Raw genomic sequence first — 24635 nt, 5'->3', positions numbered from 1 at the left:
TTTCATGTAAATTATTGACAGTTTATGAGGTGAATGTTGTTGAGAGTAACAAGGGTTTGCTGTATCATTGAAAGAAAAGTCTCAACTTTCTGGAAGAAAGCTTGCGCTTGCTGTTCTCATTGGTCGTATTACCCAGCTGTAGGTTGCATTTGTCTGTATAATAATCATACTTTTTTTTCTTATCATGGTAACAGATCACTCCAGGACTCCCAAAGACTCGTTCTGGTAAAATTATGAGAAGGATACTAAGGAAGATTTGTGCTGGAGAGAAAGAAAGCCTCGGAGATACTTCTGCCTTAGCGGATCCTTCCATTGTGGAAACCCTGATTGAAAAACATGAACAACTGACTAGTAAACACTAACATAGTTAGAGGAGATGGTAAAGATAAAAGACTGAAATGAAATTAGATCGTTGAGTGTATCTATCAAGGTCAATATTAATGACACTCAGGTAAAGATTGATGGATTAAAAAGATTTATTTTTGGAAAATAAGATGAAATCTTTGTTTTGAAAATGATAAAGAAATATCGTTGATTACTGCCAGATATGGAAAGTATCTATTTTGAAGGAACGAAAGGAATCAAACGGTTTAAGGAATTCATGAAAGGGAAATATTTGTTAGTGATGATTTATTCTCTGAAACATCTTGGTAAATTAAACATATTGATATAATAAAGGATAATTACTGGTGATTGCCAGTTTGGTGATATTACCCGTTCTGAAATGTTGATGTCAATACGTCAATATTGTACCAAAGTATGCTGGAAATTCAGATAATTAGTCGGTCGTATGAGCTTTCAATAAGGATCGCTTCTGCCGTCAGCGTAACTGCATCCTCCAATTTAGCTCTACTAAATGTCCGGCAATTTCCTCACAGTTAAAAGTTAAAACTGCCTTGTTTCATCAAGTTTAACTTGCTTCATATGTGGGGATTACACTGCTGAAAAGTTATGTTTAAATTGTGTTTTGGGTTATCAGTCATTTAGTAATGTTTCTTAACAGGATGACAAACAAAGTTATGGTCGATCGTTACATTCTGATCATGGTATCCATGTATCTTTAAACTGACTAATAGGTTTTTAATTTAACTTGAACGTTATAACAATTTACAGTTGATAGATGTAATTTGGAAATTTCTTTGTATTATCATCCTGCGATGTTATATGTTTTTCCAAAAAAAGTTGAAATGTCTTTTTCTTTGTAGAGTTTGTATGCAAAGTCCGACTCAAACTATGGTGCCTAAGTTGGGGTTAAACTGGTGCTTATTTTGTTAAGATATTTTAACTTTAATAAGCTTTTCAACAAACAATTATAAACATAAGACAAGAAATAGTCTCAATTCATGTCAACTTCTGCTTAATTAGACTTTGTCCATGTCCCTAAATATAAGTACTGATTTAATTTACTATAAGTACTTTTGCCTATTACATTGCATTATGCATTAAGCCTTTACTGCAGAGGCTTATATTTATAAGGGCTTTGATGTGTAAGTTGCAATGACTATTTGTTGATACTCATCCCATCATTATAAACTGTAGGATGAGGGTGTAGTTATAAGAACTACAGTTTTAAGGAGGGCAATCTACTCAAAGCAATTACACAGTAATGTTTGGTAATCATTTCACCTTTACTTTGTTTTACATTAAATGCATGAAGGGATCTGCATTTTAAGAATCAAGTCTTTTCGATTAAAGTATAGTAATATCTTATGAACAAAAACAAAAGATGTGTTGCATGCAGCATTGTACTGTGTGTACATATAAAACGAGCATTAGTAAATGTAAAGAATGGTAATAAAAATTTACACTGAATGAGTACAACTGTCATGTAACCTCATAGGTTAACCACTACAAGTGAAAGGCTTTGGAAAGCCAAGTAGCCATGTAAAATCCATCCAATCAAAACGTTTGATACATTTAACTTGGATAATTGACACAGCATAAGTCTATTTTACATTTGGTCTCTTGTAACAATTGTCAACTGCAATAGCTTGTGGGAAAACACTTTGTAAGCAATGTGCCCTCCCAATAAAAAAAAATGGACATATATAAGATTAGAATGTATACCTTCTTTTCTTTTATTCTTTTATTTTCCTGTTATTGTGGTTTTTATGAATGTTTTAATTATTTCATTTTCATAAAAACATATAGTAATATAAAACCTTAATGAGATATTAATGTATCCTCTGATTCCATATCTAATTTGTGAATATGTGTGGATAGGTGTTATTTGGTTTAAAATACTAATTTATGACCACCGATTGGAAGATTTGCAAAACAAAACAGTTTAAGTGGAACTAGTTGTCAGTAATTCTAAGCCTGAGTGGGATATAACGTATTAATGGATCATAAATGACCACATGTTGTACGTGTTGTACTCATGTATATACATTTTACCACGCCAAGTATGTTATTAATATATATATCACAGGTATAGAGGAATGAAGATAAAAAATACATCTTTTTCATCAAGCGTATTGTTTTATGCAGCATTTCATCTATGCCAGATTTTAAACTAACGAATGGGGGAGCTGTCTACAAATTATATGTCGGCTTAGATTATCTGAAATTTGTCTGCCCTCATTTTCCTTGTAACGTAATGAAATCAAAATGTTGTCATGTGTTTTTGTAAAGAAATATTTTGATAAATGTGGTTTGAATGTATCTTATAAGAAAGAGAGAAGAAGGCAGTTGCACAATGTCTACTTGTGAGACAATGTGCATTACTTTCTTGTGAATTATTGCAATTTTGTATCAATATCATCTTTCATTTTTACAAATGGAGAATTCTTGAGTATTATCTTCCTCAATTGTACTCTTCACCATTTATTGGGTTGTATTTAACTCTTCCTCCTTGCATGCCAAACATGTAGAGGATATTCTTTCTCTATTCCAATTATGTGTCATAATTTGTTTGTGTTATTGATACCTATTAATCATTTACACCTGTATTACGTTGAAATATATCCAATCCAGAAAGCGATGTCAATGGTATATTTGTGTAAAAGTTATGATCTCATCGCTCCTATTGGGAGGATAAGGTATTGTAGGGCCTTTATCAGTTGGCCATGTATAGCTATGTTGGTGGCAACAGTTGCCATGGTAATGGTTAATTTTCCCGATTAGCTTCTCTAAGGGGTTCACCCATGGTGGGATACCTCAGGGTGACCGAAATTCCATGACTGAGGGAGGGGTCAAACGTATCTGGGCGTGTGTACGCGCGCGCGTGTGTGTAATCTGTTCGATGTAACTGACGATATATCTTTATTGACAGGTTAATTGACTACATACAATGGCAATTTCTTCACACTTTTTATGGGGACAATTACGTACCGGTAAACTTGTAGGGTTGCAACATAATGGAATATGTACTGCCTCACTTTTGCCGGCTAAAACTATCAAAACATTACTAGTCACGTTGTCAATATAAGCTGTGGGGTATACTTTAATTTGTTATCTTTTGCTCCTCAATTGATTATTTTTGTCATTCTTGTTGGTATTCCCTTCGTTTTCTTCTTTTCTACAATGCTTGCTTCGTTTGCTCTGCCTTTTCCTTAAAGGTGAATATAAACAGTTAATGTTAGCTAAATGTGCATCTTTTACAAATGACAAGCCCAACACTTTGAAATTGTTCTCTGCATTTCGGTATACTGGACTACATGAGCATTGTGTTGTCTGAAATTTGCAATTAGGTTCACACCTCAAAAAATATTTAATCTGTGAAAAAAGGAGTGTCCATTTTGCATATAGCACATAGTGAAGGAGTTGCGTTTAGTTACATACAAATACTCCTTTGAATAATACAGCGAATTGTTCACGTTTAGAAGAAGAAACTTAAAACAAAGGTTTGGTATATATCCTATGCAATCAACTACATATTTTATGTCTTCCCTGGTCGGAACATAACTGTTTGATGTCCCAATCTGGCACAGTGACTTTGCAAAAAGTATGAGTGTAACTTGCACTATATTCATCATTTGATATCAAGCTTTGTGTAATAACGTTTTACTTCAAAACTTTCTTTACTAGCTCTGGCCTTTTTAATTTGAAGTTATGGTTCTAGAACCATGAACCATCTTCAATTGAGTTCCATTAGTGCTTTTAAATGCAAAACATGAGGAAAAAATAGGCATAAGGTTGTTTACACAAAAGTGTTAGATGGAGGAGTTAATGAATAGCAGCAGTCTAATGGTGTTTTCGCTATGAATTGTTCCAAACAGACAACAAATGTGATTTAGCAATTTCTTTGAATGAACTATCATTTCCTCAGAAATAGAGTTACTATTACCATAAAATTACCTCTACCAATACAGCATTATGGTAAAAAACACTATGTTGTCCATTATATTATATAATACTGTAATAGAATCATAAAAAAAAAATCAAGATCTGCACTGTTAAAAATTTCTGTAAATTTACAGTTAATTCCTGTCGATTTTTACAGAAAAAGCCGGTTTTCTATATTTACATGTAAACGTCTGTTATTTTAACAGACGTTTTCTGTACAGCAAGTGGTTTACACAAAATTGTAGTATTTTTCCCTCCAAAGAAAATTTACAGGAAAATCCTGTAAAATTTTCCAGAATATGTCAGTTTTTAATATTTACATGTAAAATTCTGTGATTTTTACAGACGTTTTATGTTACAGCAAGTGGTTTACAAAAAATTGTAGTATTTTTCCCTCCAATGAAAATTTACAGGATAATTCTGTAAAATTTTCCAGAATATGTCAGTTACATGTAAACTTATGTGATTTTTACAGACGTTATATGTGTCATGTACTTTACAGAATAAGTTTTTTTTTTTTTTTTTTTTTTTGCAATCTAATGCATGTAAATTGGAATTTGAAGAGTGTTATACGAAAATATACTTGAAGGTGGAACACGTTACCAATATACAATGGTATACAACAAAATCCATTGTGCAGTAACATTACCGTTTGGCAAAGAAAAGAATGAAATCCAACCATGAAGCTATTACCGATAGCTCCATGATCCAACCCACAATTACCAGTTAACTTTGTCCCTACAGTCGTTTTCTGCCTTAGTGTTACATTTGAGCAACAACCCCAAACCCCGTGAGGCTCATCAGTGACCCTTAATTATCCAGCGAACGAAACCAATGTGAAAGGTAACTTTGAAGGGTCTGTAGGTCAAATATGTGAAATCTAACCATTTAGAGTTTTAGAAACGAATTATTTGTAAATGCCTAACGTGTTAACTAATGAAAACATAATTTTACAATAGATGGTACTGTTCCAATTGGTTTACCGTTTGTTTAAGGAGTATACAACTTCCGAAATCCTATCAAAACAATAACTGCTGTGAGCTGCCAAGAATACAATGCCCAGCCTTCAAGATGTAGTCTAATTTATTGTTGTTTTATGTTAACTTGTATTGTCAGTAAAACATGAACCGATGACAATTCCGTGTGCTCAATGTACGATCACTGGGTCACACACATGCAGCTATTTATAGCTAAATGGGTCACCGAACGTATCAAAATGTTGTTAAATATGTCTAGTACAGTAAATGTCATTTCATTCATCTGAACCGCCCCCCCCCCTTCAACCCCTCCTCCCATTCGACCCAGCCGGTCTAGCTCGATGATTGGCGTCAACGTGTCTGTAACAGCTATGACGTCTCGCGCACAGGCGGGAATTCTTTTGATACATTCTGGGCGGCTGCCGTTGGCTTTCCCGGAAAACTTGGCTACAGTCCAGCATGCAGTCACATGACCCAAGTTGGCGCGCGATGTCAGAACGTCCAGTACATGCTGCGCTGTTCTGTACATTATGATTGATCGCATCTCGCATTAACGTACGTATGAAGTGTATAGATTGTACAATACAATACTACAGCGCTTCAAAGTACGTCGACACGAGAGGGAAACAACTGCCGTTGCTGTCCAGTAGGCTACGCACATTTCCACACCAGAACAGGACTTCATTGAGTACTTCGTCAGACGTGAGTGGTAAATTTATTTTAACCATATGCCACATTTGCATTATCATAATCAACAAAACAACTTTGAAAGCCTGTCATAACAAAAAGTTAGTTTATATTTTAGTTCTTACCGTAGGGCCTAGCCTAGTACTACCGTTAGTTTGCCTATATAACGTAGACCAGATGAACGATAATTAAGAGTTAGACTATCACTATAGTAACACTGGCGTTGTATTAGACTACCTATCGTCACCCTACCGTGCATTTTGATATGTGCGTGTGAAGCTTAGCCTTGCTTCATGTTGTTTAGGTTAATATGATTTAAGGGTGGGTACATTGTAACTTGTAAGTTAATTGGTGCTGGTAGCCTACATACATGGATGATATTGGCTCTCATCTGGCATGTAATATGCAGTCTTTAGATTAGCCAAGGTTAATTAGACTTTTAGAACATGGCTGAATTTGAAAAGGCATAATTCATGTCTCTTTCAAATTATCAATAGTGAAGCAGGGCAGAAATGTACACCTGTAAAATATGCAATACACTAACAGCTACTATCCGTGGCTATGTTGATCATGTGAGTTCCCATAGGAATATACCTCGAGTGAGATTTCCATGTTGTTTTGTTAATTGTGGCTATACCCTATCAACTTTTGCTGCAATGAAGATTCATGTGACTAGGTATCACCGCCATATTCAAAAGCAAACAGCAGTTGCAGCAAAACTTCAGTCAGTTAACCTGTCATTGATTTGTATGTATGAAATCTGTCAAAAAGAACTCACAGATCTGTCCTCATATTTGGCACACTTAAAAGCACATATTAGAAAAGGACAAGTTGTATCTTGTCCATATAAGAAGTGCAAAAGAGATTTTTCAAAAACCAGTTCATTTACAGCACATTTGTCACGTCACAGAAACTGGGGAGCTGTAAACATTTTGGATAAATACAAACTTTCTACTCGTGATCATTGCTCTTTGGATCAAGATATACCTCTAGACACTAACTGCTTTGATGTGTCTACAGAGACTGATAGATTTGTCATTGAAAATGACATAAGCTGTGATTTCGAAAACAGTAACAATTGCCAAGGTAGGGTGCAAGAAACAGGTCAGTCTAGGCTTCAATTTCAACAAAATTTTGCCTTGTTTCTTCTGAAACTTCAGGCAAAACAACTTGTTCCATCACAAACAATTCAAATGATTGTTGAGGAGCTTCAAACTATTCACAGTTTATGTCAACAAGATCAGGTTTTGAAAATTACTCAAAAATTGAGAGATGAGGGTTTAGCAGAAGAACGTATCAAATGTGTAGCAGATTATATGAATGAGATAGATGCATGGATTGCTATAGTTGTAAAGGAAAACTCAGAACGCAGCACTGTAGAAAAGAGTAATTTACTATAAATCAGCATTCAAGTTTGTTGCTCCAATTGCAATATCACTAGGGAGAGATTCAGCACAAAAAATGCAATACTATCATTACATTCCAATCAAGGAGAGCATTCAATTGCTCCTTTCGGATGATTTTGTGTTGGGACAATGTCAAAGTAGGCATCACAGTGAAGACTCATCTGTTCTAACTGACATAGTGGATGATACAGTTTTTAAAAAAAATAGTTTGTTTCAAAGTTGTGAAAGATCTTTGTCCATCATTCTCTATGAAAACTCATTTGAAATTGTAAACCCACTTGGGTCGGCAAGAATAAAACACAAAATACTAGCAATGTACTTTACACTTGGAAACACCCAACCTGAGCACAGATCTGTTGTTGATGCAATGCAGCTTGTGTTTTTTTGTAAAGAAGTTGATTTTAAGGTCTTTGGGCAGCAGAAGGTTTTTGAGAGAGTGATAAATGATTTGAAAACATTAGAGGAAGTTGGAATAGAAACAAGTGACGGGGTGGTCTGGAAAGGTGCGCTGTCTTGTATATTAGGGGATAATTTAGGTTCCCATTGTATTGGGGTTTCATTGAGAGTTTTTCAGGAACTAACATGTGCCGCTACTGTTTAATAACTTCACATGACTTTAAATGTAACGCACCATATGCTGTTGGGAAGCCTAGAACCAAGGAGGAGTATGATTCTTGCATTGCACACCTTGAAGATCATGAAGAAAATCATCATCAAGGAATTAAATTTAATTCATGTTTTAATTCTTTGAGGTATTTTCATGTGTGTGCACCTGGTTTGCCACCATGCCTGGGGCACGACTTGTTTGAAGGAGTTGTTGATTACAATGTAGCCATGTTTATTCAATACTGGATTAAACAAAAACATTGGTTCACATATGCAGATTTGAATATAATGTTGGTACAGTTTAAATTTCAAGGACGCGATGGTACAGTTTAAATTTCAAGGACGCGATGCAAACAGTAAACCTGCATTTGTAAATTTATCAGGTAACCGCTTAGGTGGTCAAGCCGTTGAAAACTGGAACCTTTTGAGACTTCTTCCAATTATTTTGAGTGCATATGTTAAAGATCATAATGACCTTGTATGGAGACTCTTTCTTCTTTTACGAGAAGTTGTTGAGTATGTGTGTTCTCCAAAGATTTCACATGAGCAACTTGCATATTTAAGGGTGATAATGGAGGAATACTTGACTGAGAGAAAACAACTCTTTGCTGATACTCCCTTCAGACCAAAACATCATTTCCTGAGCCACTATCCAGATTTAATTATTAAGTTTGGACCATTAATGAGAGTGTGGACTCTATGCTTCGAAAGTAAGCACTCCTATTTCAAACGTTGTGCCAGATCTGCACAAAATTTCATCAATGTTACAGTCTTTAGCAAATCAACACCAGTACTTTCAAGCTTATAACAGCTCAGGGAAAATATATCCTGATAGATTGGTTATTGAAAATGCCACTTCCCTCAATATAGAATGCTTCATGCCTGAAATAAAGCATGCTTTGCAGGCAGCAAATGCAAAGTTTGATGATTCTGTTATCAGTGACAGAGTTAAGATGTTTGGCACTTCTTACCAGAAGGGTTTCTTTGTAATATGTCAGTGTTCTAATACATGCTTTTCAAGTCTTAAATTGGGTTGCATTTTGTTTGTAGTTGTTGAAAGCCAAAAAGAACTATGTTTGAGTGCAAGCTCAATTATGGAACAACTAGGAGTATATAATGGGCCTTACAAAGAAACTTATAGTAAGCAAATGTGGCATATGAATTATTCTGAATTGAGAAGGAACTAAAACCTTCACTTCCATTACTCAGGTCTGAGGTTCTCTTGTTAAAATGAGCGTGTCAGAACAATCAGATGATACAATTTGTCTTGAAGATTTTGCTTTATCCATAATGCAGCATCTTCCTTCACTGCCACTTGAAATGGTGGACAAAGTAGTTGAACAGCTCCTGGCTGCTGGTGTGGAAAGTGTGTGCGATCTCAAGCTGATCACTGATGAGGACCTTTCCAGTGTACTGAAGCCAATACAGAGGAGAAAGCTGTTAATAGCATGGGCAAACAAGGCAGGTAAGCAGAAATATAATTGCACTTTCTAAATATGATTATCCTCCTTTTTTTGAGGAATGGAGAGGTGAAAGGGGAGGTTAAGAAGTAAGTTACAAGAGGAGATGGAAAAATTTCTAAATAGTAAGTGGGTGTTTCTTTTTTTATAGGGGCCAGTACTAATATCTGGAGATTACCTAACATTTCCCTAATTAATTAGCTGCTAGTACTAATCCAGATAAGTTGATCCATGATAAGTTATTCATATGGTTCAAGTGAACATAAATATTAACATTATTAATAGTTCACATGTTTTAGACGGGCTGGTAGCCACAAACATGTTGTGGTGTCTCCACAATTTATAGCAAATAAGTGTGACAAATATTCTACAAAAATTATAAAGCTTGTAGCACCTATTCTTTAACATCATATTAACCATTATTTTTATTCAAATGATAAATAAAACTCATATAAACCATACTACACTAAACTTCCAGGTGTGTGATTTGTTCTCTTTATTTTTGGCACACTGCCACTTTAAACTGAAAACGTAACATTTAGTGTCCAACGAAGTTACGTATGCAGACGCGATTTTGTGTTATAATAATCCAAATATTAAATATGGTTGATCAACTTACTATGCCCTACATATATTTGCAGGTACACAAAACTAATTCAGAATAACGATCAATATCATGCAGTGTTCAGTTCATAATTTATGGCCAGATTAATTTTTGTAAGAAACATGTTGTGTCCAGTCAGATAGTTACGTTTTCACTAGTAAGACTCACACGGTAGTCGCTATGAACATATTAGAGTATTGAAAAAACATACGACAGTAAGGCCATACAAGGCGGGAACGTGGCGAAAACAAATTGAGCCTCTGTTTAGGAAACTTAAGAAAGGTAATCTATATTGTGATTTGTGTCCATCTCGTTACGCTTTTATAAATGTTACGTTTCTAGACATGAAACAATAACATAATATATATGAATAATATATATATTTTATGATTGTTAGAGCGAACAATTAATTGTTGTCTATATTATCATACATCGGATAAAAGTACGTCGTTCGCATCGTAATACACCTGGCAAAACGAATCACAAGTTGGCAAGATCTGATTTGGAAACCACGCAATGTTGTGTCCAGAATTACGTTGGCTTGAATTACATTTACAGACAAATATTTTACCTACGTGAGTACTTTAGTGCTTGATATATCGTTATTATACCGTATTTATTTGTTTATTTTGTAATACGTTGCACTTGATACTTATTTGCGAGTAATCTAAATGGATTTATTAAAATTTCATTCAATACGTAACCATGAGACCCAAAAGTATGTGGTGTCTCGGCATGCATTTACATTAGTTAGGCCCGCGTTAGTTACGTTAGCTTCACGTTAATTATTATTAGCGTAGGCCTATGGCCATACCATTTTATCACATTGTACGGTATGTAGGGTTGATGCTAACTTTTATTGGAGGGGGAATTGTCCCCCATTACATGCGATAAAAAAAGAGATATCCTCTGAATTCATACTTGATCCTAGCCTAGCCTAGCCTATGCCCACAACGTTGTAGGTATAGCCTAGGCTAGTTAGACTAAGATTCTTTAATTTTTTTTTTTTTTTGGGGGGGGGGAATTAGTCAGTCCCGCTGCTGTGCAGTATAAACAAACCAGCCTAGCCCTAGCTACATGTATGTTAGATAAGTTAGATAAGATATTTAAAATAGTTGCCATAGGCTAGGCCTATATATTGTCCAATTTTGTTTTGCATCAACACTATCAACTATCACAGTAGGCTAGGCTTATAGGTTACCAGCCTGTTCTTATATATATTACTCTTAGTCTGACCCTGGGGCCTGGGCCTTCATTTCCACAAAATGTGCCCGGTTATAAAAAAAATGGTACATTGTGGCCGAAGGCTCTGTCCAAATTTTTGTTGCATCGATCGTATACATGTTATCCTAGTCCGACACTACATTGTCGCATTATCGTTGGGTTCTTTTTCCATATTCAGTATGGCGCCTATCGCCTCGGGGTTGGTGTGGTAAAAGGTTGACTACAAAAATTACCAAACAAAAAGAAGTTGATTTCAATGTTTTATTCGCTCCATGTTCGATAAGTAATCAACTCAAAAATTTATTTGGACAGATTATACAAAAAATTACAGCAGGCTACTACCTGTATAAAAGATTATTTCCATTATATTATATTTTAGTGTTTTAAAAATAAAGTTTAGAAGTAAGAAAGGAATTTTGATTGTGCTTGATTTGCTCAAGGAATTGTGTTTAGTGCACCAGGCCGGGCAGTAGTCATAGGGGGGGCTAACTGTTTCCCACCCCCCACCCTAGAAAATGTTGGATAGTGTGCCTATCTGTTCTAATTCCCTTTGCTGTTTACTTCCAGCATACAGTACATGATTTGGAATTGTCAGCAGTGGGCATGGTATTCCAGCTACTTCATCCACCAGTCCAGAGGGAAACTTGCCTAATGTTGCTCAACCATGCCATCCGGAGTGTATCCTTTATACATTTGTTTTCATTCTTGGCATCATATCCGATTTGAAGTGTGTGTGTGTGTGGGGGGGGGGGGGGGAAGATAGCCCACCATTCCAAAAAATTAGTGTGTACAATATTTAGAGTCCATGGAGACGGCCAGGGTTCATGCCGATGTTCATATAACTTGATCATTAAATTGTATTTTGATTTTATATTAAGTATTAAAGTTCACGAACAATCCATAATCTTTAATTAATAACTACAGTAGATGATGATACTTCAACGGCACATCCTGAGGGAAACATGTCTCCATTGCCCGAAGCTGCCGAACCACGCCATCCGCAGTGTATCCTTAATATATTTTATTGTTAAAGTATTCATTTCAGTTTCAGACCTATCAGTAAGTAATACGTACTACAGTAGTGCAGTGAAGTTGCAGTTTTCCTTCCCACAATCCCAGTGAATTAACTACATCCACCCCAGATGACTGCATTCACTACACATTTTTTTTAAACCATATTACCATATCTTAAATATCCTTGACATAACATTCAGCTGTTCCTCTGGAAAATACGTGGACTCGTGGGCAGTGGGTGGCTGTAATATATGATGAAGAGTGGTGGCCAGGTATTATCACGGATGTTGATAACGGATCCTGTTCTATCACTTTCATGAAACCCACTGGCTCCTACAATAAATTTATTTGGCCGGAGAAGGAGGAAACAGACCTTGTGTCTTCAGATTCAATATTAACAGGTCTTGATGATCCTCCTGTACCGATAAGTCGCCGTCACTTTGCTTTAAACTCAATACAAGCAAAGGATGTCACTAACAAAATGAGAATGGTTCTAACACAATAAGTTTATGCAGTTTCTTGCAGGATTTTATCCAATGCCTAGGACAGCTATAGCATCGTGATCAACATTATTAATACTTTTCTTCATGTTTCACCATTCTAGGATCTATTAACACATTGTTCCTTCCTTCCTTATGTCCATGTTACAATTTGAATGCTTTTCTTCATGCATTATGAACATTTTGTTACTGGTTTATTTGTGGTTTATAATGATCTAACAACCTTAACGATGCCATAACTGTTTCGATCCATAAAGGTTAGTATGTTATGGAGACAGCTATAATTTAGGATCTCCTGCTTGATGATGCCAAGCAGAAATGTATTATTTACATTCATCAGCTAGGCTAACCATAGCATTGTTGTCTCAATTGCATGCAAACAAATTTGAAATTGGCTGAACAATGCAAATGAAAAAAACAACAAGAAATTAATTAATAAAGTGATTAGTGAATAATTATTTGCAAAATTCATATATGTTATTAAATGAAACAGATGAACATGAATGACATTAAATGTAATGAAATGACTCAATTTGGATCTTGAAAATTTAAATGACTCTATCCAGTACTGGTATTGAATGGGAACAATTGAGGAAATTATTATATGGAGTTTTTTATACCGCATTTATTGTACACTAATTTTGTTTACCATCCATTTATGCGGTTGAATATTAGCGATTCACATTTGTTTGTACATATGATTGGAGTTGAACATACATTGTTATTTTGTTGTGTTAATCTGTACTATATATAAAGTTTAACATGACAGCACAGTTCTCTGATCAGCCTCTTTGTTTCATTCCTTGTCCTTCTCTTTTATCATTCATTTTGTGAAACATAAATTATGGGATTACAGTAGAATTAATTGTAAATCAGCTTGATAGCATTGCTTTCTTGCAGAAAATGCACAGACAATACAGTACCTTTAGAAGTAAAGGAAAGATAATATAATATGCAGCATCATTATCAATATAAAAAATCAACAAACTACATATATAACTGAGATACCTGTAAGCCTATGTCGATGTAACAGGGACACCAAAATATTGGTGTCCCGTTACACGTTCGGCATTGTTCATTTGGCCACTGGTATATTTGGTGATGTATTCTGAATTAGCTGTATGTCAATATCAGAGGGAATTAGATCATTATTTTATAATATGGAAACACATTTTAAGTGAGTATGAAGGATTGACAACATCACAGAAAAAAAAAATCACTTTCACAGTTGCCAAATATCCAAAATTTGTAACGTGTGAAAAATAAATCAAGAATTACTAAAATATTATAGTTGTGCATGACAGTAACTGATGTCTTGGATTATGACCATGTTTAATACCTAAGTTAAAATAAATAATATAACAGTGTATGCTGATTTTACTGTGAATGACCTAGATGAATGTATAATGTTTGGTGTCCCTGTTACACGTGATATTTTGGATATTGTCTTATGACTTTACCTATACTATTTGCATTGCAAGCTAGCTATAAGCAAAATGTTTTTTTTAGTTGGCTTTGCATTTGTTGTAGTACACATGCATGCCATTATCATTGTGATATCACATATTTGAAAATTTGAAGCCTATGTCACAAGTTGGCACCCATATTAAAATAAACACCCATGTACATGTGATACACAGAAGTTTCTCTTATTGTCTAAGACAGTTGCTGGTACCACAAATTGAATAAGGAAACTGGTCTCATAGTACATCATTAGCATTTTTGTAATTCTCTAAAGAAAATTTTCTGGGTTAATTATTAGTATTATACATTAGATTTTTTTCAAGTAGTGAGCAAATAGAAAACACCAGGTCAAACTAATGAAATGATACACCACATACCCAAACTAAAATATTTATCAACAAGAAAAGAGGAAACCCTTCTTTTCAATTCAAATTAAACATAGAACGTACGTTCTATGTTGTTTGTAGAGTATGTTGAAGTTCATATGAGAGTATGACAAGGCTAAAGGTCACCTTGAAAAACAACCACTATGGGTTAGTATGGGGTACAGTACCTCTACTCTGAGATCATACTTGGCCCCCAGTTTGGGGTCCAAATAAGCGGGCACTACGCAAACGTCTGCAGTGACCAAATATCGCCATGGACTCAACAATTTGATATGTAGGAGTGTTACTTTGCCCCAAAAACACTTGTATACCAATAATCAACAAAAATTGCCCCAATAATTTCACACTTTGGCTATACTGATTGAAAGATGCAGGGAACTGTGGCAATGGCTTGCTTTCCATACAGTATAAGAATACACCTCAACAACTTAACAAACTATGAAGCACGCCTTGTCCGATGCTTATGCACAAGGTCCATATGGCATACGGTACGGTGTGTACATGTGTACAAAGCCATTGCCTACGTCAACAAACAAGCAGCGACTTAACCGAAACAGACCTGTCAGAGAATGCCCCTGTTGCCAATTGAAGATATGCTTGATTCGATAGATTGAGAGCTTGAGTGCTGCCCCTGTTTATTGTGTATATTATGTTATTTTATTGTGTTTATTGTGTTCTGTGAGTGTCCAAAAAAATAGTACCTTAATGCAATATATGTCTGTTATCAGGAAATAATTTATCAAGGTTGTTTATTCATTTCATATCATCTACTTTCATTGATGTGACATATTTTCATTCTTAAAGAAAAGTTGCTTGGATCAGCATCTTCACAATCATCTGAACCCGACTCTGTGGCCAGTTCACCAGGATGCAGCTAGGTGCCCAGTTCAGCAGGATCAAGTCCACCAGTGGTAATTGCAGATTGGGCAGAGTCATTTAAAATTGATTGGGATAAAATGCCTAAAAGCCTCACAAAATCACTCCAGAAGAAACAGAGACCCACTCCCAAAGATCGGCGTGAAATGATCAGAATATTATGCAATGACATATATAATGAAAGTTGAGTCAAGTCCAGGACGAAAGCACCTTTCTATTATTGCACAGAAGATGGTTCGTGAGTTTCCAGAACCCTTTAAAGATGACATTGAAGGACTTGTTGTTGGTAGTGGATATGCATCCCTTCTTACACAGTTGGAAAACCGTATGAGCAATCTCAATAGAGGCAAATTTCACCTAAATGTTGGTTACCCCCTGTTTGTAGAGGGTGAACAGAATGAAGCACTAACAAAGAAGCGTAAACTCAGCACCTCATATGGCTGCAAAAACTGGCAACCAGAGGACCTACCTGAAGGGGAGGATTGAGACACGCAGAGAAAAAAGACAGATGACTTAAAGGTGATGCATGAACTTAACATATGGGATGACAATGAGTTTGTTTTCCTCATGAAAAATGTATTTCCAACCATCCGTGCCAAGATAAACAGTCAGCAAGTTCCTGTATGTGCTCTCCTTGATGAATATCCTTTCTTGTTTGAGGAGGTTGGGATGATGGGACATTTTGAAGATTTAGTGGGCATCAAACTGAAATCAGTTGAATTCAGAAGTTTCTGCAAGTGTCAGCAAAGAAGAAGAAGGAGGTGCAAAATATAATAGCTGATGTGGAGAGTGCTAAGAAGGAAAGTGGTGATCATTCCCCTGATGTTCCAGGACTTATTCTCCTCCTCTGCAATCACCTTGGAGATAAATGGGATGATCTTTTCTACCTTGCAAAGGTAAGAAGAAGCTACCTTTATAAATCATTAAGCTTGTGAACTAGCACTATTTGTGAACTAGCACTATCAGAATAGCACTATTTGTCTGTGTTTTTCTCTGGTTTGTCGTTCTTACACTTACAGTTTTGTAGATGTATTGGTCAAGTTGATTGACTTTATAACGATTTTCCTCTGCGATGTTCACTCTTTGTAGGTCAGCTGTAATTGTTGTGTATTGGGACTCTGAAGTCCAAAGTTCAGTACATCATATGCCATCAGTTGATTAAGATCTTCCCCATTGTCATCATTTTGATTTCAGGGATGCATATTGTCCCTCAGTTTCATTTATTTTATGTTATGCTTTGGAAGATACTACTGTTTTCCCAGATGGCATCTTGAATGTTTTGTCCCACATAATAAGATAAGTATTCCAAACAATTTTAATGTTCCTACATTTACATTATGTTCAGGAAACCAGTACTGTGCAGAATATTACTAAGGATCTGAAGTCAGCATTCCCATGCATCATTATTCAAGGTGAGAAGCATTTGGAGGATTTTGCTCTAATATGCATTTCCTCCAGTACATATACACTGCTCTTTTTCCCCTTTTTGGTTTGGATGATAGTTGTAACCTTTGAAATTTGTGATGGTGAGTATTTGTGCGTGTGCATGTATTTTACTGATGCCTACCTTGTAAACACAATTTCTCATGAAAGGAAGCTTAGATAGATTTCATAGTTGGCATGTGGGTGTACCCGATAGAGTACAAGAAGCCTACTGTTTTTGGCAAAGATCATTTGGGGTCAACAGAGGTGAAACTGTGAATACTTTGTAAACATGATATCTCAAGAAGGGAATCTTGGACAGATCTCATGTGGTATGTAGGTGTGGTCACTTGAATCAACAGTGGTCAAAATTTGAGAATCTTTGATTAAAGAAACCTAGGAAGTTATATATTGGCAAGTGTGTCAATGACACCTCATAGTGCACTATCACCTGTGGAAGACAAAGTCATGGGTCAATCTGAGATTTAACTGGGAAAACTCTGTTACAGCATCAATTCAGCATGTATGTGTGCATTTGATGCTCAGCATGTAACATGAAACTCAAGAACTATAGCCCATTTTTGACTTCATATGTGGTAAAAACATTTTGGTTGACCATTGCAACATTTTCAATGTCATTTTTGTGTTGCTGATCTAGGGTGCCTCAGTAAATCGATATATCAGATAAACCGTTTTTTCTTTCATATCCACACCGACAAAAATGAAATCTGCCATCAACGAATATATCGAAATACATCCGAAGCAAACCTTGAATACCGGTAAAAATAATATTGAATAAAAAATAATGACCCATTAGTACACGCGAGTTGGAGTATATTCACGCTGCAACTGTTAAGTAGTGGTAGTCATAGCAGTGGCATTAACTTTAAATGAACATTCTCTTAATAGTTCTAATTGATATTTATTTTTTGCAGGTCCAAACATGTACACTGGAAGAAAGTTTATGTTGGCAGTAGATATGGTTATTGTTAATGACCACATTCAAACTTTTGAAAGTGCAATGATCATGCTGTTTGCAATGTTTTTCATCTTAAACATTGAGTATCCATCTGAAGGTGCAACTTTAATGGAGTTTATCCAGCGGTGAGTAGGCTGAAAGTACCCTAGTAATAGTTAACCATTGTTATTTTGTGTGGACATTCCCTTGACATGGAATGTAAGAGTGTATGCATATTATTAGCCACCTTCAAAAGATCAGCCGATCATAAAGGTACCAATATAGAAAAAAAATCAACAAATTGCAGTTAACTCAACTCCTGGGCAGATCATTGAAATAAATCATACTCTGTTCTCAGTTACAGCTGATTTACTTATTTTGTACTGTTTGTTGTGGTCCAAGAATAACAGCAGCTTTGGTAACCTTTTGTAAACATTGATGACCTTAACATAATTTTCACCAATGGAAAGTTAGTGTAAATAGTTGAATGGCATGTTTTATTATTTTGGAGAAGGGTGGGAATGTATGAGTTTGGTTAATTACTGAGAACACCTTCACAATTTGTTACAACTATAGGGTATCAGCTTAAACTGAACAAAATTGAAATTAAAAGAGGATTCACAAATTAGCTCTTCTTTTCAGATCATGATTTCCTAGAAAACTGTTGAATTCCAAAGGCTTGTAAATTAAGACAGGTATCCATCTCAATTGCTTCTATCAACACCAGTGAGCACACATACAATTGGAAACTGAGTTGTGTCACATCACATATTTTGACCATATCTTACTATCATGTATGTCATACTGTAGTGTAAATTTGAGACCAAAGGAAATTAATTGTTAAATGGTTTAATAATTGCTAACTTATTTGAACTTTATGATTTCACAGTTCTAATTTTTGCTCCTCTTTGCAGCTGCTTTGTTGGATTGAATCCAGAAAAGGGAAGAAAGACCCCCAAATCCAAGAAGAGCTATCCTGTCAACCCAAAAATTTTGGCTTTGGTTGGAAACCTGAAAGAATTTGAGTCAGATTGGACAGTCTAAATGCTTTTCAGGCACTTCCCATGATTCGTCACATTAGTCTGACAATTTGGTAACGTTGAATTATAAATCTAGGTCACTTAGTTGATTTAAGGTGTTCCTAGTTGAGAAAATGTTAGCGAGCCTCTTGAGCCTCCTTAACTGGAACCATAGACTCTCCAGCTACAGAGAAGTCTCATTTACAAATGAACAGTTAAACATTTATACAGAGTTCAAACTATTGTGTTTAACTTTGTTGGTGGATATTTACAAGGTTTTACTTGTTGACAAACTTGTTAAAGACTATTATTTGGTGCTATTATGACACCTTTCCAATAACTCCATAAACTCTGAAACTCTTCCAAGCAGGTTCACAAATGTTAGAAAAGTTTTGAATCCATAATATTTCAGATGTCAAGTCATTCTGTTCATTTTGTTAATGCTATAAGCTTGATATCTAAATTATATTTTGTTGTCAAAATATAAAATCTCTATGCTAAATTTTAACATGAAATCTTTTCATAAAACTGCTCCTTCCACTCAAGCAGAAGCACAGGAATATAAGGACAACTTTTTTAATCATTTACGGGTACAAAGGTCAAATCATTGTTTATATATCTTTTGATCAGATGATTTACAATATCTTTGGTTAACAGATTAGTTAATCTTTATTCTTACCTATTGTAACATATCCTTGTCTTTAACTTCCACTTTGAACTTTAAGGGCTAAAGAAGGTCACGAAAATTAGAAAAAGTATACAATCCTTATCAGCAATAGAGGAGTTACCACAGTTACAGGTATTAATTTTCTGTGAACATTGATATGCCCATTAAAGTGAATATGGTATATGAGCGATATATTTAATACTGCTAGAACATTTAAAAATACATGAAATGAACATAGTTGTAATAAAGTTAAGTGAAGAATAGTGAAGACACCTAAGTTTCTGTGGTCACATAATACAGTGACCTTGAGTGAACTTTGCATACTTCAAGTGCATCTGTAAATAAGAGGGAAAGGAACTTTGTTGTAGAGCAATGAAAGGGCCAGGAACTAGCAGGTGTCAAAGCTTAGTGTTTTATGATCAGTCAATTGTGAAAACTTTCAGTGGCTGATCCAGGATTTCCTGAAGTGGCCGAAGAGACAAATATGGCCACATACAGACTTATCAGTATATTTCCAAACAATGAAAGTATCGTCTGTATAACAAAACCTTCTCCAAAAGAAAGGCTGGGGCACCCAGCAAATACCCAGCCATCAATAAGAGATTGCCTTATGATGTTCAGTCTTATATATTACTTTAAAGGTTTTGACGTTCAAAAATATGTTTCAACAAGTTTTAAAGTTGTAAATAAAAGTTTCAGAGAACAATAAGTTGTTTTTTATTTTACAATCTCACTGATAATAGTAATTCCATCTGACAGCCAATTTTACAGACAAAGACCTATTTATTGCAAGGAAAAAGACTATAGATAACATTAAAGACTAGACTTTACCTAAAAGATACAGTAAATTAAAAGTCACAATACAGTTATTTTACAGAGAAAAAGACATACTGTATTTCAAGAAAAACTGTGTAAATAACCATTTCAGACTGTTTATTTTACATAGAATGTAGTGTAAAATAACGGCTATCATATAGTAATTTACGGATGAAAACTTTTATAATGCAAAGAAAAACTGTATGAATTACGCTCTCATACTGTGTATTTAACATAGAATTCAGTGTAAAATTACGGTCGTCGTACAGTAATTTTACAGACAAAGACTTTTATAATGCAAAATAAAAACTGTATAATAACAGTTTTAGACTGTTTATTTTACATAGAATATGGTGTAAAATAACGGTTGACGTACAGTGATTTTACGGACAGAAACTGTTATAATTGGGGGAAAACTGTGTAAATAACAGTTTCAGACTGTTTATTTTACATAGAATATGGTGTAAAATAACGGTTGACGTACAGTAATTTTACGGACAGAAACTGTTATAATTGGGGGAAAAAACTGTATAAATAACAGTTTCAGACTGTTTATTTTACATAGAATATGGTGTAAAATAACGGTCGTCGTACAGTAAGTTTACGGACAAAAACTGTTATGATGAAAGAAATAAACTGTATTAATAACAGTTTTAGACTGTTTATTTTACATAGATTATCTGCAGTTGGAAATAACAGACATTTCCTGGAAACTCTGCTGCCAGAGAAATTCTGTTTTTTAACAGAATTTTTTTTAACAGTGTGCATTCTGTCTTTACAGTATTTAACATGTTCATCAATGCTGCGGGGTACTCTTGAAATGAATCGTGGTGGTTTCATAAAAAGCAAACGTATATCTACAGTGTGTAACATCTAATGCAAAGAAAATCTTCTCTATAATATAAGATTTTGCAACTTCTAACGGAACCTAGAAGTACAGAATACGCGTAGTCTATTGTAGTCCCGTGTACCAGGTCACAACCAGTATGTGACAAATAATTTGTCCTTTGTTACCATTGACTTTCTTATTTTGAATATATGCATGTTTTGCATCCTTCAACATGTCTTCATGCAACTTTTTGGCCCCTTATGATATTGAATTTAAAATTGATAAAATCATGTGTGGCATCTTGCAGTTTTTAAAGATTTTCATTTCTGGGTACAGTGGCAATAACCAAATGCCCTTTTAAACTGTACCATGCTAAGCATCATACATCTTGCTGGCAGATAACATGTACCACATAATATCTTTGCCCTAACTTTAATTGGTGAATGGTGACCGTGAACATTAATAATTACACCTTCTGTCAGCTGCTGCAATGAATGATGCCATTAACCTACATAAATGAAATCGTCTTTCTTGAACCTCAGCTGTATGGAAGTTTGTTCACAACAAAGTAAATGGGCCATAAACTTAACTTTAAAGATTTCAAAGTGGCACCCCATCAGCATACCACATAAAAGATATGCTATTTCTTTCATATAATAACTTCCCTGGTTGACAGTGTTGTATTTAATCTCCATCGTATATTTCTTCAATATGATTTGCATGTTTCTTTTCCAATGGAATCGCTGAAGAATATTTTCGTAAAGGCCATCCATTTTCTTGAAGTTTGTCAACTGCTGAAAAATAGGTATTTTAATGAAATAGGACACATTTCCTTGCATGCAAGTGGTTTAGGCATATCTTGTATTTACTACCTGAGGTTATTTTCTCAGCAATAAGATTCATACAATGCTTGATAAAAATGTTTGAAACTTGACAGGGGTCCTAATGTTGCTGAAAAACTTTTGAAAGAAGTGAAAACTTGTTTTGTTTAAGATTGGAGTGGGACAGTGTATTGAAACCAAGACTAGTAAATCTGCAAGAGCCGCACCAGTGATGCTATGGGGGGGGGGGTGATAAACACCATCATCAGCAACATGCTTTCAGCCACAGTAGTTCTGGCTCCTTTGTAAATTGTTTCATCTTCGCTACCTTGCATCTTCGATCCATTCTCTCCATTACTGCAACCAGAAGCATCACTGTCAATTTCTTCCAAAAACTCACTAACGTCTACAGGATCTAGCTCTTCATGGAGACAATCAAACCACTCTTCTTGATAATTCTCTGTTGAGCCATCATTGTTGATATCTTCTTAATTTAGTTAACCATCGCTATCTTATTTGGTTGTTGTTATCAATCTTCGTGAAAGAGGTAAAATCGAGCTGCCGTATGAAATGATTTGGTCTTGCTAAGTTTCATACCTTATGGAGAATCTCTTTTGGAAAGACCCAGATGGTTTTACCAAGTGATGTACTGTATTCTCATTAACATGTTGTATTCATTTGATAAAATCATGTCCAGTGCTGGAATATATATATGCCTATGTGTATATAGTAATTATCCCTAAGTCTTAACTGGAATCAAATATTATACATATATAGATAATGTCGGCGCCTACGGCCTATACGTTGGTGGGTATCGTGTATGGTGTTATAATCATAAAATTCATATCATCATTCAGTATATGTTTGTGAACTGTATCTTCAACGTTAGTAACAATTGACGTAAACCCGCGAAGTGTGAAGCGAAAAGTGGGAGGGTGGGCAGTTTTCGAAAACAATTGGTACATTCCGCAGTAAAGTGCACCTGAAACTCTAGGTTTCAAATTAACAAACAGATTGGACACAAATGCTCCTGAAACACACTTTATTTTGGTCACCACATCATTACATTGGGCTTGGATAGAGTGAAATTGTATTTGTTGTTAGGCAGGTGCATTGTATTGGGGCGGGGGTACTATAGTTAGGGTTCTTATCCTTGGGTACTGTAATTAATAGGTTAAAATGGCTTTCAGGTGAATTTCATCCGCACAATTGTATATATCACCAAAATAAGGGGGAGAGAAGTCTTTTAGCAGTCTAAAAGTATATTCACCAATAAAAGAAGTATAATACACCTAACTAAATAACTGGTAGCTGAAATAAAAGACACTTCTTTGTCCTTGTGTATTTCTATTTAAAATCAAAAGAACCTGTTCCCTAATAACATTCAAATGGAACAACAAAACTTAAATAGCTACCCCTAGATTGTCATAACAGTATCATAGCCCCCAGACTCGCCATTCCTCCCCTTTGTCTGTGAAGTGGTCCCTTATGAAGAAATCAGTTACAACCTTGGTGTGCACACTATGAAGGACATGCTGTATAGCTGAACAGCGATGATATCAATTATTGGAAATAGTTTTCAGGGGCGGATCCAGGGGGGGGGCCGACCCGGCCCCGGCCCCCCCTTTTTGGAAATCAGTTGCGTTTTTTTATGTGGGAGTACTTCAAATTCCTAATAGGCATAACTTGGTGAAAGAAAAGCCTAATATATATCCAGCTGCTCTTCCCTGAAACGCGATCGTTTTTATTCCAAATTTGAAACTAAGGCAATTATCAGGCCTATGCGACATCACGTATTAATTAGGTACGGCTTACTGTCAGGGAAAATCAATGCACAGTTAGCAAGTATATCATAATTATCTGAATGAAAGGGGGTGTAGGCGGTTTTACACTATCTAACGCAACGTAGTCGCCAAGAACCTGAAGTATTTTTAAGGGAGGGCCCGAGGAACATGAACTTATAGCATGCTCCTCGTGGTGAAACATAATTGCACCTATTAAGCATGGGCGGCGATCCTGGGGGGGAAGGGGGGATATATCCCCCCATGAAAATGGGTGGAGGGGATGTAATACACCATATCCCCCCCCCCACCAAATGCCAGGGATAAGTATATTTATATGCCTACATTTATGCATCATCGTGAATGTACGGCTGTTTTTTAGCTTCATTTCTCGCCTACCATAAACGCAGTGCGATCTTTTCAAATAAAAAGTCTTTATCTTTATCACGATATTGATATAGTACATATATGCACCCTCATAGTATTCATATAGGCCCTATAGTAGGCCTACACAAGTACATGTTCCCTCGAACAGCTGAGAATCTCATGTTACCAGGGTAATGCTTAATACACGTTTCACCTGGATGCCCTAGCAATCGGTACCTAGGAATGTAACTATGTGTTATTGTGTATTGCATGTGTATAGGCCTATTATAGCCTGCATGAGGCCATTTTCTTCATCGAATAATATAAAAGAGCTCTCGAACATTCTAACGTAGCGCCTGAAACAAGATTGACAGGGGCAATTTTCCCAAAATAACACCCGAAATTAAAAAAAAAGGATTTTGGATCCTGATTATGAGATATTTCGGACATGATATCCCTATTTTA

General features: G+C 35.5%; 2 protein-coding genes and 1 long non-coding RNA gene across 7 annotated transcripts in view; all 3 read left to right on the top strand.

Moving 5' to 3' along the window:
- LOC139971986 (acetyl-coenzyme A synthetase 2-like, mitochondrial) overlaps positions 1-4388 on the top strand; it is a 32229-nt gene extending 27841 nt beyond the window's left edge. Inside the window, exon 13 of the mRNA XM_071978848.1 lies at positions 195-4388. Within this exon, the coding sequence (XP_071834949.1) occupies positions 195-362 (168 nt within the window). The 3' untranslated portion in view covers positions 363-4388. The remainder of the gene's footprint in view (positions 1-194) is intronic.
- A 3-nt stretch (positions 4389-4391) lies between these two features.
- Positions 4392-21696, top strand: LOC139971989 (uncharacterized). Of its 5 annotated transcripts, none has more exons than XR_011794561.1 (6): positions 4392-5966; positions 9260-9428; positions 15420-16387; positions 16837-16903; positions 17849-18017; positions 18786-21691. XR_011794561.1 is itself a non-coding variant. In XM_071978857.1 (3 exons), exons 1-3 carry the CDS (start codon positions 17635-17637, stop codon positions 18913-18915), a joined length of 357 nt encoding a protein of 118 aa, XP_071834958.1. In that variant the 5' UTR covers positions 17345-17634; the 3' UTR covers positions 18916-21692. The 5 variants fall into 5 exon arrangements, 1 of the variants encoding a protein (XP_071834958.1); XR_011794562.1 differs by having other exon boundaries at positions 4392-5973; XR_011794559.1 differs by lacking the exon at positions 4392-5966 and having other exon boundaries at positions 5981-9428; positions 18786-21696.
- On the top strand, positions 9542-13547 carry LOC139971995 (uncharacterized). Its single transcript, XR_011794565.1, has 2 exons — positions 9542-10602; positions 11819-13547. It is a non-coding gene; the product is annotated as an uncharacterized lncRNA (long non-coding RNA).
- Positions 21697-24635: the final 2939 nt, after the last annotated feature.

Source organism: Apostichopus japonicus, chromosome 8, assembly GCF_037975245.1.
Source record: "Apostichopus japonicus isolate 1M-3 chromosome 8, ASM3797524v1, whole genome shotgun sequence".
NCBI lineage: Eukaryota > Metazoa > Echinodermata > Holothuroidea > Aspidochirotida > Stichopodidae > Apostichopus > Apostichopus japonicus.
The sequence above is the reverse complement of the archived record's forward strand: the minus strand, read 5'-3'. Positions and strand labels throughout refer to the sequence as shown.

Bases quoted from the DNA above. Each gene is read 5' to 3' on its own strand.
- LOC139971989 (XM_071978857.1), top strand. From the start codon at position 17,635: ATGAAATCTGCCATCAACGAATATATCGAAATACATCCGAAGCAAACC. The intron at 17,693-17,848 runs GTAAAAATAATA...TATTTTTTGCAG, and splicing joins GAAGCAAACCTTGAATACCG to GTCCAAACATGTACACTGGA. The intron at 18,018-18,785 runs GTGAGTAGGCTG...TCCTCTTTGCAG, and splicing joins TTAATGGAGTTTATCCAGCG to CTGCTTTGTTGGATTGAATC.